Below are 15,019 nucleotides of genomic sequence, written 5' to 3' on the forward strand. Positions count from 1 at the left end.
GTATGAATACTTTTTCAAGGCACTGTAAAAATGGACAGAAACCCCGGATTACATTGAGTACATGGAATATTGGAAGCGAGCCTTTTCACATACACAGAATAAAGTACTGAGAATGAAATCCACATACCGAAGAAGGGAAGTGGTCCTGTGCAATGTTCCTATATACAGGAATAGGGACAGATAAGAACGGGGGGGATAGTATTAAACATTTTATCAGACTTAACATGTGACCGGGTGATCAGGGGGCACAAGATCTGTACATTTCCCCTGAATATGAAACGAGCCACGATAAGCCAACCCCACCCCCCCCCCGGCGCCGACCCTCCAGGAAAAGCCGACGGCCCACCGCCGACCCTCCAGGAAAAGCCGACGGCCCACCGCCGACCCTCCAGGAAAAGCCGACGGCCCACCGCCGACCCTCCAGGAAAAGCCGACGGCCCACCGCCGACCCTCCAGGAAAAGCAGAAGGCCCGCCCTCCAGAACAAGTGACCACCCCCCTCTGACCATCCAGAACAAGTGACCGCCCCCCTCTGACCATCCAGAACAAGTGACCGCCCCCCTCTGACCATCCAGAACAAGTGACCGCCCCCCTCTGACCATCCAGAACAAGTGACCGCCCCCCTCTGACCATCCAGAACAAGTGACCGCCCCCCTCTGACCATCCAGAACAAGTGACCGCCCCCCTCTGACCATCCAGAACAAGTGACCGCCCCCCTCTGACCATCCAGAACAAGTGACCGCCCCCCTCTGACCATCCTGAACAAGTGACCGCCCCCCTCTGACCATCCAGAACAAGTGACCGGCCCCCTCTGACCATCCAGAACAAGTGACCGGCCCCCTCTGACCATCCAGAACAATAACCAGTCCGAACGGACTATGCAGTATAGCATACCCCATCCAGAATAAGAAAAGCCCCTCCAATAACCATCCAGTATGAGTACCCCACACACGCGCCATCCAGAACATCTGCCGACAACAAAGCAGCAGCAGACCTGTGAACTGTAAGCTCTTCCATATCACACAAGCTTCCATCGAGTCCTATCACTGATCTCATCACTATTTATAGCAATATAAACCTTTATCACTGCACTCATCTTCATATACACACACCTCCGCTCAGATCTCACAAACCGCACTTCAGTCACGACTGCCGATACAGACCGCAGGATGGGGCCCTGCACGGTGCACGGCTGTCAGCTACTTAACCCCTGAGCTACCAGGAGCCCTGCAATGTCATCTGCAGAAACGATATTTAGTGTTTAACTATTACCCAGAAGCAGGCAGGCCCAAAACATTATAAATTATCATTCTACACCCCACACCTTTAGTTCAGCCCCAGCTCAACATCAATATATCACATCGAGGAGATAATCAACACATCAGAGATCAGACTGTGCCAGGAACACAAGGTACAAGACATCTGATCTCTCCAATGTGACTATCGATCACATGATACAATAGCCTGTTACCAAATGAGCACCGAGATCTGCCAGATACAGCACCGTATACACCAACTTCCATACTGCTGTTTCGGGGGTTGCTAGACATCATCAGTACACGACGTGGGCCCTATGTACTAAATGTGCTACAGAAGCCAAACTCTGGGGTGATGGGGAGGAATGAAACTTGGTTTTGTTTTTTTTTGTTTTTTTGGGGATCAGTGAAGACCCCCAATTAACTTCATTTTTAGGATGCCAATTCTGTACTTTATGGTATCTTTGCTGAAGGCTTTTGGTTCCTTTTAGACAGCCTGACCATGACACGACTGTCCATCCCATATCATATTCTGGCTGAAGGCTTTTGGTTCCTTTTAGACCACTCCACCCACAAGATGATTCTTCACCCCGTATCAAATTTTGGTCAAAGGCCTTTGTTTTCTTTTAGACCACCTAACCAATATATCATTTCTTATCTTGTATTTTATTCTGTCTGGAAGCTTTTGATTCTTTTTGGACCACCTCACCTTTACACATCTAATTATCCTCTGTTTGTTGGTTGGAGGCTTTTTGGGTCTTTTTGGACAACCTCACAATACAATTGATCAACACATAACTCATCTCGTCTCATATTATGGCTGAAGGCTTTTGGTTCCTTTTGGAGGACCCCACCATAAGATGATTGCTCACACTGTATCATATTTTGGTCAAAGGCAAAAGCTTCCTTTTTAGACCACCTCACCAGAACACAACTTCTTATCCTGTATCGTATTTTGGATGAAGGCTTTTGGTTCTTTTTGGACAGCCTCATCATAACGCCATTGCTCATTCCATAATGTATTTTGGATGAAGATATTTTGTTCCTTTTAGACCACCTCACTGTAACACAACTGTTTGCCTATATAGAGAGATGTGTGCCAAGATACCTGAAATAGTTCTATTCACATGTTAGATACTAGGCTCTATATATTTTAGATGGTACAGGGGCCCATGGGTACACAACTGCCCCCTGACCCATCTGAGGCCAAGAAATTATGTAGAATGGACCATCTGCACATACGTTATCAGAAAAGAAAAAAAGGAAATTACATTATGGGGCAGCTCTGTATTTCCTACTAACCAGGTATTGGAAGAGCTGTAGGTGATTAGACATGAAAATGTGATACACAAGAGAGAGGAGCAGGAAGCTCACTATAGAAGCTGCAACCAATCCAAAGTCTGCACATCATAACAAAACCCAGCGTATCGCTAGAAGAGGACCCAGCATATCAGGAGAGCTGCATCACGAGAAGACTCAGGAAAACTACATCACAAGAGGGTCCGGCGCACCATGAGAAGAGGACCTGGAATATCACGAGAAGACTCAGGAAAACTACATCACAAGAGGGTCCGGCGCAAGATGAGCCGGCGCACCATGAGAAGAGGACCTGGAATATCACGAGAAGACTCAGGAGAACTACATCACAAGAGGGTCCGGTGCAAGAGGAGCCGGTGCATCACGAGAAGAGGACCTGGAACGTCACGAGAAGAGGACCTGGCACGTCACGAGAAGAGGACCTGGCACGTCACGAGAAGAGGACCTGGCACGTCACGAGAAGAGGACCTGGCACGTCACGAGAAGAGGACCTGGCACGTCACGAGAAGAGGACCTGGCACGTCACGAGAAGAGGACCTGGCACGTCACGAGAAGAGGACCTGGAACGTCACGAGAAGAGGACCTGGAACGTCACGAGAAGAGGACCTGGCACGTCACGAGAAGAGGACCTGGAACGTCACGAGAAGAGGACCTGGAACGTCACGAGAAGAGGACCTGGAACGTCACGAGAAGAGGACCTGGAACGTCACGAGAAGAAGACCTGGAACGTCACGAGAAGAAGACCTGAAACGTCACGAGAAGAGGACCTGGCACGTCACGAGAAGAAGACCTGGAACGTCACGAGAAGACTCAGGAGAACTACAGCACAAAAGGGTCCGGCGCAAGAGGAGCCGGCGCATCACGAGAAGAGGACCTGGAATATCACGAGAAGACTCCGGAGAACTACATCACAAGAGAGTCCGGCGCATCACGAGAAGACTCAGGAAAACTACATCAAAAGAGGGTCAGGTGCAAGAGGAGCCGGCGCATCACGAGAGGAAGACCTGGAATATCGCGAGAGGAAGACCTGGAATATCGCGAGAGGAAGACCTGGAATATCGCGAGAGGAAGACCTGGAATATCGCGAGAGGAAGACCTGGAATATCGCGAGAGGAAGACCTGGAATATCGCGAGAGGAAGACCTGGAATATCGCGAGAAGACGACCTGGAATATCACGAGAAGACGACCTGGAATATCACGAGAAGACGACCTGGAATATCACAAGAGGAAGACCTGGAATATCACAAGAGGAAGACCTGGAATATCACCAGAGGAAGACCTGGAATATCGCGAGAAGACGACCTGGAATATCGCGAGAAGACGACCTGGAATATCGCGAGAAGACGACCTGGAATATCGCGAGAAGACGACCTGAAATATCGCGAGAAGACGACCTGGAATATCGCGAGAAGACGACCTGGAATATCGCGAGAAGACGACCTGGAATATCGCGAGAAGACGACCTGGAATATCGCGAGAAGACGACCTGGAATATCGCGAGAAGACGACCTGGAATATCGCGAGAAGACGATCTGGAATATCGCGAGAAGACGACCTGGAATATCGCGAGAAGACGACCTGGAATAACGAGAGAAGACGATCAGGAATATCGCGAGAAGACGACCTGCAATATCGCGAGAAGACGACCTGGAATATCGCAAAAAGACGACCTGGAATATCGCAAAAAGACGACCTGGAATATCACGAGAAGGCGACCTGGAATATCACGAGAAGGCGACCTGGAATATCACGAGAAGGCGACCTGGAATATCACGAGAAGACGACCTGGAATATCACGAGAAGACGACCTGGAATATCACGAGAGGAAGACCTGGAATATCACAAGAGGAAGACCTGGAATATCACAAGAGGAAGACCTGGAATATCGCGAGAAGACTACCTGGAATATCGCGAGAAGACGACCTGGAATATCGCGAGAAGACGACCTGGAATATCGCGAGAAGACGACCTGGAATATCGCGAGAAGACGACCTGGAATATCGCGAGAAGACGACCTGGAATATCGCGAGAAGACGACCTGAAATATCGCGAGAAGACGACCTGGAATATCGCGAGAAGACGACCTGGAATATCGCGAGAAGACGACCTGGAATATCGCGAGAAGACGACCTGAAATATCGCAAAAAGACGACCTGGAATATCACGAGAAGACGACCTGGAATATCACGAGAAGGCGACCTGGAATATCACGAGAAGACGACCTGGAATATCACGAGAAGACGACCTGGAATATCGCGAGAAGACGACCTGGAATATCGCGAGAAGACGACCTGGAATATCGCGAGAAGACGACCTGGAATATCGCGAGAAGACGATCTGGAATATCGCGAGAAGACGATCTGGAATATCGCGAGAAGACGATCTGGAATATCGCGAGAAGACGATCTGGAATATCGCGAGAAGACGACCTGGAATATCGCGAGAAGACGACCTGGAATAACGCGAGAAGACGACCTGGAATAACGCGAGAAGACGATCAGGAATATCGCAAGAAGACGACCTGCAATATCACGAGAAGCCGACCTGGAATATCACGAGAAGACGACCTGGAATATCACGAGAGGAAGACCTGGAATATCACGAGAGAAGACCTGGAATATCACGAGAGATCGCGAGAGGAATACCTGGAATATCGCGAGAAGACGACCTGGAATATCGCGAGAAGATGACCTGGAATATCGCGAGAAGACGACCTGGAATATCGCGAGAAGACGACCTGGAATATCGCAAAAAGACGACCTGGAATATCGCAAAAAGACGACCTGGAATATCACGAGAAGGCGACCTGGAATATCACGAGAAGGCGACCTGGAATATCACGAGAAGGCGACCTGGAATATCACGAGAAGACGACCTGGAATATCACGAGAAGACGACCTGGAATATCACGAGAAGACGACCTGAAATATCACGAGAAGACGACCTGGAATATCACGAGAGGAAGACCTGGAATATCACGAGAGGAAGACCTGGAATATCACGAGAGGAAGACCTGGAATATCACGAGAGATCGCGAGAGGAATACCTGGAATATCGCGAGAAGACGACCTGGAATATCGCGAGAAGACGACCTGGAATATCGCGAGAAGACGACCTGGAATATCGCGAGAAGACGACCTGGAATATCGCGAGAAGACGACCTGGAATATCGCGAGAAGACGACCTGGAATATCGCGAGAAGACGACCTGGAATATCGCGAGAAGACGACCTGGAATATCGCGAGAAGACGATCTGGAATATCGCGAGAAGACGACCTGGAATATCGCGAGAAGACGACCTGGAATATCGCGAGAAGACGACCTGGAATAACGCGAGAAGACGATCAGGAATATCGCGAGAAGACGACCAGGAATATCGCGAGAAGACGACCTGGTATATCGCGAGAAGACGATCTGGAATATCGCGAGAAGACGATCTGGAATATCGCGAGAAGACGATCTGGAATATCGCGAGAAGACGACCTGGAATAACGCGAGAAGACGATCAGGAATATCGCGAGAAGACGACCAGGAATATCGCGAGAAGACGATCTGGTATATCGCGAGAAGACGATCTGGAATATCGCGAGAAGACGATCTGGAATATCGCGAGAAGACGATCTGGAATATCGCGAGAAGACGACCTGGAATATCGCGAGAAGACGATCTGGAATATCGCGAGAAGACGACCTGGAATATCGCGAGAGGAAGACCTGGAATATCACGAGATGACTCTGGAGAACTACATCACAAGAAGAGGGTCCGGTGCATCACAAGAAGAAGGCCCAGGGTATCACGAGATGGACAGCCACAGAGGTGATGGGGAAGAAGGATCCGTCATCCATAGCAACAAGACTTCCCTTCGACTTGTAGTTTCACCACAGCTGGAGGGCTGAGGTCACCTACCCCTGCGCAGAACACTGACAAGTTGCTCCAGAGCACAGCTCCATCCTCCCCTGCACCTCATCCCTCAGAGCTGAGCTGTCAGGTGGTGGTGAGGAGGAACGCTCTGCAGACAGAGGCAATGTACACACCATATCAGAAATAACACACTCTATACAGAAGAGGGGGAAACACAAAGCCAGGAACATATTCATTGTATAATCAGAAACGCTCTGCAGCATGGAGACAACCAGAATAATACACAACATGACATTATGAATCTGAGGAGCAATCATCTGCAGACCATAGGGCATGATACTATGTATGAGAGGAGGGGGAACAACCTGCAGATGACACATAACATGGTACCATAGCTGGGATGGGGAGGAATGCTCTGCAGTCAGATAACACAGGACCATGCTCTGCAGATGCATAACAAGGTACCACAGCTGGAATAGGGAGAAATGCTCTGCAGTCGTATAAGATGGTACCATAGCTGGGATGAATAGGAACGCTCTGCACTCAGGGGGAGATGGGAGGAATGCTCTGCACACAGGGGGAGATGGGAGGAACGCTCTGTAGTCAGTGAGGAGGAATGCTCTGCAGTCAGGGATGAGGAGGAATGCTCTGCAGTCAGGGATGAGGAGGAATGCTCTGCAGTCAGGGATGAAGAGGAATGCTCTGCAGTCAGGGATGGGAGGTGGAATGCTCAGCAGTCAGGGATGGGAGGTGGAATGCTCTGCAGTCAGGGATGGGAGGTGGAATGCTCTGCAGTCAGTGATGGAAGGAGGAATGTTCTGCAATGAAGAGGTGGAATGCTCTGCAGTGATGGGAGGTGTTATATTCTGCATCAGTGATGGGAGGTGGAATGCTCTGCAGTGAAGAAGTGGAATGCTCTGCAGTCAGTGATGGGAGGTGGAATGCTCTGCAGTGATGGGAGGTGGAATGCTCTGCAGTGATGAGGAATGCTCTGCAGTCAGTGATGGGAAGTGGAATGCTCTGCAGTGATGAGGAATGCTCTGCAGACAGTGATGGGAGGTGGAATGCTCTGCAGTGATGAGGAATGCTCTGCAGACAGTGATGGGAGGTGGAATGCTCTGCAGTGATGAGGAATGCTCTGCAGTCAGTGATGAAGAGGTGGAATGCTCTGCAGTGATGAGAAATGCTCTGCAGATGTCCCCAGAACAATGCCCGGTTCCCCTCCCCCTTGTCTCCTCACCTTCCTCGGAGGGGGTTGCATGGTGCCGGTGTCGGTGGGTGGGGGGCTCTCCCGGGCTCGGTGTCAGTGCCGGCCTCCGGGGGGCTCCATGAAGGGCCACAGACACACTGGAGAGCGCCGGGCACACAGCACAGGACGGGGGGGAGGGGCGGCGTGTAATAGGAGCGGGGGAGGGGCGACCACTGCACGGAGACAGGAGGCGGCTCTGCCGGGACTGCAGTACTGTCGATCTCGGGGGGGGGGGCGGGGTGAGCGCCACCTGCCGAACAGAAACCGGTACTACATCATTGCTGACTCTCGGGGACCGAGCGCCATCTTCCGGACAGAAACGACTACTGCAGCATTATCAATCAGCAAGAGCCGAACACCACTTTTGCGTGACAGACAGACTGGCCAAAAGAGGGTATTGCAGCACTGATCATACCTAGTTACTGAGCGCCACCTGTAAAGTACAGCACGGCTCATCTCCTGAGACTGAGCTCCACCTGCCGGGCTGACTCTACTACTGCAGCCCGGCTACCTTCACTATGTTGGGGGCCGGGGAGTCCTCCATTCTCTATGTATATAACCCAACTTGTTTCTTCTGTCAGTTTAACCACTTGAACCCCCCAGACCAATTCTGACATTTCTCTAGGCATAACATCATCTTTTATATTTTATCAAACTTTTACATATTTACATATTATATTGTGTTCTGTGCATTATAATTCATTAAAGTGTATTTTTTCCCCAAAAAACTGAGTTTGCAAAACCGCTTTGCAAATATTGTGTGACGTGAAAATAAATAAAAATGTAACACCCAACATTTAATTCTCTAGGGCCTCTGCTTAAAAAAGAAAAATGACATTTTTGAGGGTACTATGCAGTTTTCTAGCAAAGAAAACTTTAATTTTTTGCTAGAAAATGACTCACGAACCCCAAACACAAACATTTTATATATATCTAGGGCCTCTGCTTAAAAAAATAAAAAATTATATATATATATATATATATATATATATATATATATATATATATATATATATATATATATATATATATATATATATATATATATATATATATATATATATATATATATATATATATAATTTTTTATTTTTATTTTTTTAAGCAGAGGCCCTAGAGAATTAAATGGTGGGTGTTGCATATTTTTATGTCACACAATATTTGCACCGTGGTTTTTCAAACGCAAAATATTTGGACAAAATGCACTTTAATTCATTTTAATGCGCACAAACACAATATTGCCCAATTATCATATTATTATTATTCAGGATTTATATAGTGCCAACTGTTTGCACTGCACTTTACAACGTTAGGACTGACAGTACAGATACAATACAATTCAATACAGGAGAAATCAGAGGGCTCTGCTTGTTAAATTGATACAATAAAAAAGATGATGTTACGCTGAGTAAATAGATACCAAACATGTCAAATTTACTAATTTGATTACTTTAATTTTGCGTCTGCCTATGGAACAGTGCCAAACTACAGTACCTAAAAATCTCCATAGGCAACGCTTTAAAACGCTTTACCAGTTTAGAGTGACAGAGGCGGTCTTGTGCTAAAATTATTTCCTTCGCTCCAACATACGCGGCGATACCTCACATGTGTGGTGTGATCGCTGTTTACTTATGCATTTGTGCTTGAGCAGGAGGGATTTTTATTTTTTTTATTTAATTTAAAACAAACAAAAAAATTACACAGCATCTTTATATTTTTTTACATTTCTTTTATTATTATTAGAATGGATGAACAGCATCCCTTGTTATAGTACGGGCTGTGACAGGTCCTCTTTATGGATTTGTGCATGACCATGAGCAAGGGGAATTTTATTGTTTATTTTTTTTATTTTTTTAAATTACACTGTATCTTTTTTTTTAATCTCTTTTATTGCTATTAGAAGGGATGAACAACATTCCTTGTGATAGTATAGGCTGTGGCTGGTCCGGTTTATGTGCATGACCACGAGCAAGGGGGATTTTTTTGTTTATTTTTTTATATAAAAAACAAAAACAAAATTACACTGAATCTGTATTTTTTCGTTTTTTTTTTTACTCTCTTTTATTGCTATTAGAAGGGATGAACAACATCCCTTGTGATAGTATAGGCTGTGGCTGGTCCAGTTTATGTGCATGACCACAAGCAAGGGGGATTTTATTGTTTATTTTTTTATATTAAGTAAAAAATAAATTACACTGAATCTGTATTTTTTGTGGCTGGTCTGGTTTATGTGCATGACCATGAGCAAGGGGGATTTTATTGTTTATTTTTTTTATATAAAAAAAAAAAAAAGTTACACTGAAACTGTATTTTTTCTTTTTTTTTACTCTCTTTTATTGCTATTAGAAGAGATGAACAACATACCTTGTGATAGTATAGGCTGTGGCTGGTCCGGTTTATGTGCATGACCACGAGCAAGAGGGATTTAATTGTTTATTTTTTTATATTAAGAAAAATAAATTACACTGAATCTGTATTTGTGTGGCTGGTCCGGTTTATGTGCATGACCACGAGCAAGGGGGATTTTATTGTTTTTTTATATAAAAAAAAAAACAAATTACACTGAATCTGTATTTTTGTGGCTTGTCCGGTTTATGTGCATGACCACGGGCAAGGGGGATTTTTTTGTTTATTTTTTATATTAAGAAAAATAAATTACACTGAATCTGTATTTTTTGTGGCTGGTCTGGTTTATGTGCATGACCATGAGCAAGGGGGATTTTATTGTTTATTTTTTTATATATAAAAAAAAAAAAAGTTACACTGAAACTGTATTTTTTCTTTTTTTTTACTCTCTTTTATTGCTATTAGAAGAGATGAACAACATACCTTGTGATAGTATAGGCTGTGGCTGGTCCGGTTTATGTGCATGACCACGAGCAAGAGGGATTTAATTGTTTATTTTTTTATATTAAGAAAAATAAATTACACTGAATCTGTATTTTTGTGGCTGGTCCGGTTTATGTGCATGACCACGAGCAAGGGGGATTTTATTGTTTTTTTATATAAAAAAAAAACAAATTACACTGAATCTGTATTTTTGTGGCTTGTCCGGTTTATGTGCATGACCACGAGCAAAGGGGATTTTATTGTTTTTTTATATATATAAAAAAAAAAATACACTGAATCTGTATTTTTGTGGCTTGTCCAGTTTATGTGCATGACCAGGAGCAAGGGGGATTTTTTTGTTTATTTTTTTATATAAAAAACAAAACAAAATTACACTTTTTTTTTTTACTCTCTTTTATTGCTATTAGAAGGGATGAACGACATCCCTTGTGATGATAGTATAGGCTGTGGCTGGTCCGGTTTATGTGTATGACCACGAGCAAGGGAGATTTTATTGTTTATTTTTTTATATAAAAAAAAATTACACTGAATTTTTTTTTTTTTTTTTTTTTACTTTCTTTTATTGCTATTACATCCCTTGTGATAGTATGTCTTTGACAGGTCCTCTTTAAGGATTTGTGCATGAGCAAGGGGAAATATTTTATTTATTTTATTTTTAAAAAATTACGCTGTATCTATATATATATTTTTTTATCACTTATGATAAAATGAACAACATCCCCTTGTGATAGCATGGGCCCTGACAAGTCCTCTTCATGGGAAATCTGGGGTCTATTAGACCCCAGATCTCTCCTCTGCTCTCCAAAACATTTTATCAAACCGAGATTGGTTTGATCAGATGCTTGTTGAAGCCGGTAATGGCTTGTTTACATGAGACCGAAACCAGATGTGACTAAATCCTTGTCGCTTCTGGTTTCTGATATCACACAGTAGAAGGAATGACATCAGTTCCTCTCCCTGTGTCCCAGGAACCAGATGCTGCTAGTTGCTTCCTTACCAGGCTCGTTGATCTTAGCCACTAGGATTGCTTTTATATTAAGGGGAGGTTCCGGCCCTAAAAAATTGTATCTGGTCATTGCTGCAGCTGCACTGATGACAGTACGACAAGTGGTCAATTTAGTCTTCTGTGTCTTCACTTCCTGTCTTGGAGACACAACAGGAAGTGAGACGAAATCCCTAGGAAGTGAGAGAAATTTCCGTCTGCAGCTGGCGGTACACGTATCGTAATTCACCTGGTTCCCCCGATAGTGGGTTACCATTGGGCCTCCTGTAGGGGGCCTGGACAGCAGGAGCATTGGTGCGGCGGGGCAGGAGGAAAATTATACAATGCACTGTGTCTGTGTCTCTCCCTCAAGCAGCTGAAAGCCAGTTTCTTCTCCTCTCCCCAATGTAGGCTTTCAGCTGCTGGAGGGTGAGACATAGACACAATGCACCTTCCTGTAATTTTCCTCCCATCCCACCACACTGATCCTCCTCCCTGTGCTGCCCACATCCGATCCCCACCTGTGTGCTCAGGCCCCCCTCGTCCGCCCCGCAGCGACATCAGCTTCCCTCTACCGCCGGGCTGCTGGGGGCACACAGGCGGATGGAGAGCGGGGGAAGGGGCCGGTAAATATGTTATTTACCGGCCCCTTCTTTTTCTGAATTGGATACAGTGAGTGATCGGTACGGATCGCTCTTGTATCCATTGATAACTGAGAATAGTAAACTGTGTTTACTATTCTTCAGTTTATGAATGAGTGGGAGCCTCTGTCTCCTGTTCATTCATCTTCAGTGAAGCTTAGTATACAGAGAAAAGGAACTGGAGAATCTGTGTCCTCAATTACTTTCTCTGTCTCAAAAGTAAGATGTTAGGGGTCTGTTCAGACCCCTGATATTTCACCCCCCAACAGCGTTGTAAAAAAAAAAATTGTAAAAAATTATTTTAAAAATGTAAAAAATAAATAATATTTTTTTTTAAATTGTAAAAAAGAACAATTGGAAGAAATTATTTTAATTATTTTAATTTCTGTAAATCAGGGGGTAGGCAGTACGGGGTCCTGTGATTTCTAAGGGCAGCACTGCCTGATTCAGCAGGAACTGGGCAAATATTGATGTTTGTGTGGATGCAAAAAACAGCTGGTTGAATGGAAAAAAAAACCCTCAATGTGTATACTCAGCTTTATGTCTTATTAACATCTAGCGGCAATGGGGGCGTGATATTTTTTTACACTTTTTTTTGCACATTTTTTGGCAGTGATTTTGGAGCGACACCATTCAATTAAATGTCACTAGATTGAATGTAGACATGTGCACTGCTGAAATATTTGTTTGTTTTCGTTTCATTTGGGTTTTTGGGTCATTCGTTATGATCGATATTCATAAAATTGTAAATTCGTGAATTTGAAAAACCGGGAAATTTGAAAATCCAAAATCCAGAAATTCAAAAACTCGGAAATTTTAAAATTCAGAAATTCGGAAATTCGAAAATTAGTCAACATAACGAATATGAATTTATCTGAAGTTAGGAATTATCCAAAATAACAATGCCGCATCTAAACAAATGGAATGGAACTAATGCATAATAAATAATAATAATAAAAAAATATTAATATTATTATTGTTATTTATTATTATTAATTTGTTACGTACGGCATTCGTAACTTCGGATCAATTTCGTATTTTTTACGTTCACTAACAGTCAAATTTGAAAGGAAATTCCAATACCTATAATTTAATAGTTAGTAATAGTTAAGTTATTATTTAGTTATTATTTCAGGTTTTTTTTTCTTCGGATTTTCGTTCTTTAGCATTTTTGTTCTTATTTTCGCATTTCCGCATTTTTGATTTCCAATCTCCGATTTTCTGAAATTATGAATTTTAAAAATTCATAATTTCTGGATTTTTGAATTTTGAATTTCAGAATTTTCTAATTCCCGGATTTTCGAATTTCAGGATTTTCGAATATCCAAATTTACGAATCTATGAATTTTTGAATATCCGAATATTCAGAAAAATTAGTTTTCGTTAATTCGGATATTTCCAAATTAACGAATTTGTTGAAATTAGTTAATTAAACTAATTTGGAACTCAACGAATTACACATGTCTAATTCAATGTCATTTAAATGTGAATTTAATCCAAAAACATGCCAATTTAGCTTCTGTACCCTTCTTCTGAGCTGATTTTGGGCCGTTTTTGGACAGCGCAATTTGGAGCGTTTTTCATACATCTCGTTACACAACAAAATGCCAGTTTTTATGGAACATTTGGGGTGCCCAATAACAATGAACTGCACCCAAACGTATGTCACAACTTTTGCAGGGATTTCAGCACAATCCAGAATTGCGTGATTCTGCTGGAAATTACGATGCGCTAATATTTGAATCAGAGCATGTGCATTTTTACGCATTGCGTTTTTGACAGCCCATTCATTTTTGTTTTAGGCTGTCAAATGCACAGGCACACACAAAAAGTATGCCAGGTGCAACTTTTAAAAATTATGCCACACCAAATCGCATGGTATTACAGTGGGGGGCCAGAAAGACGTTTATTAGATGCTTTTGGGGTGCCATTAACAATTAAAGGAACCCACGCGCCTCCAACAAGGGCAGCACATTTCCATGCGGAAAACGTGTCTTCTATGTGGAAACGTGTCTTTCTTGCTTCGCGCTCTCCTGTCAATTGGCCCTAAATCCCTTCACTGTCATTGACATATGTTATGGACTCCACTATCCCACTTGTGGGCCCAGGACCCATATGGTGGTAGATGCCACGTACAGAGGAGGTGGACCAGGGAAATTTATCGACCTACCCTAGCTGGTAAGAATCTGGAAACAACAAGGATTTTGGCACTTCCAGGTTCAGCTGTCACTTTCACCGACTGCTGTGATCAGAGAAGAAGGTAAAGGAGTGGGATCTGTGCTGTCCTATTAACCACTTCTCGACCAGCCGCCGTCATTATACTGAAGCAGGTCGGCTTCTTCCCGCAAATCGCCGTAGCTGTATGTCGGTCCCTTTAACAGCGACAGCAGGCAGCACGCATCGCGCCGCATTGCCAGAGCTGATGCACGTGGCCGGCGGCTGCGATGTCCACGATCGATCCACAGAGTGCCAGAGAGGGGACCTGTCAATGTAAACAAAGACCATAGCTCCCAACTGTCCCTGATTTGGAGCAATGTCCTTCTGGCCATCTTTCCCCCTCATTTGTCCCTCATTTTGGTCTGATCTATAAAGTTGTATATAAAATGCACTTTTTATCTTTCAAAAAGTGTTTCCCAGTGCTAAACCTTTCATCCAAATTCTAAATTGTAAATTTTAAAAGCCAATATAAAGGAATAGTAGTGGTAAAAAAAGCACTTGTGGATTTAATTAACCTTTTTTTTGTTAATTCTCCTTTAAGGGGGTGTGGCAGGAGGTGTGTCCTATGCCTACATACATTTGCTAGTAGGTGTCCCTCATTCTCATCTCAAAATGTTGGGAGGTATGAACAGATCCCTGTTCTGAC

General features: G+C 44.0%; 1 protein-coding gene across 4 annotated transcripts in view; it reads right to left on the reverse strand.

Moving 5' to 3' along the window:
- The window catches only part of FCHSD2 (FCH and double SH3 domains 2), a 342,693-nt gene extending 334,856 nt beyond the window's left edge, over positions 1-7,837 (reverse strand). For all 4 annotated transcript variants that reach the window (XM_077451465.1, XM_077451462.1, XM_077451463.1 and 1 more), the window contains exon 1: positions 7,675-7,837. In XM_077451465.1, coding sequence (XP_077307591.1) covers positions 7,675-7,695 — 21 coding nt within the window. In that variant the 5' untranslated portion in view covers positions 7,696-7,837. The remainder of the gene's footprint in view (positions 1-7,674) is intronic.
- Between the last annotated feature and the right edge of the window lie 7,182 nt (positions 7,838-15,019).

Source organism: Lithobates pipiens, unplaced genomic scaffold, assembly GCF_037356315.1.
Source record: "Lithobates pipiens isolate NorthernLeopardFrog02 unplaced genomic scaffold, aLitPip1_a1.2 Scaffold_23, whole genome shotgun sequence".
Lineage (NCBI taxonomy): Eukaryota > Metazoa > Chordata > Amphibia > Anura > Ranidae > Lithobates > Lithobates pipiens.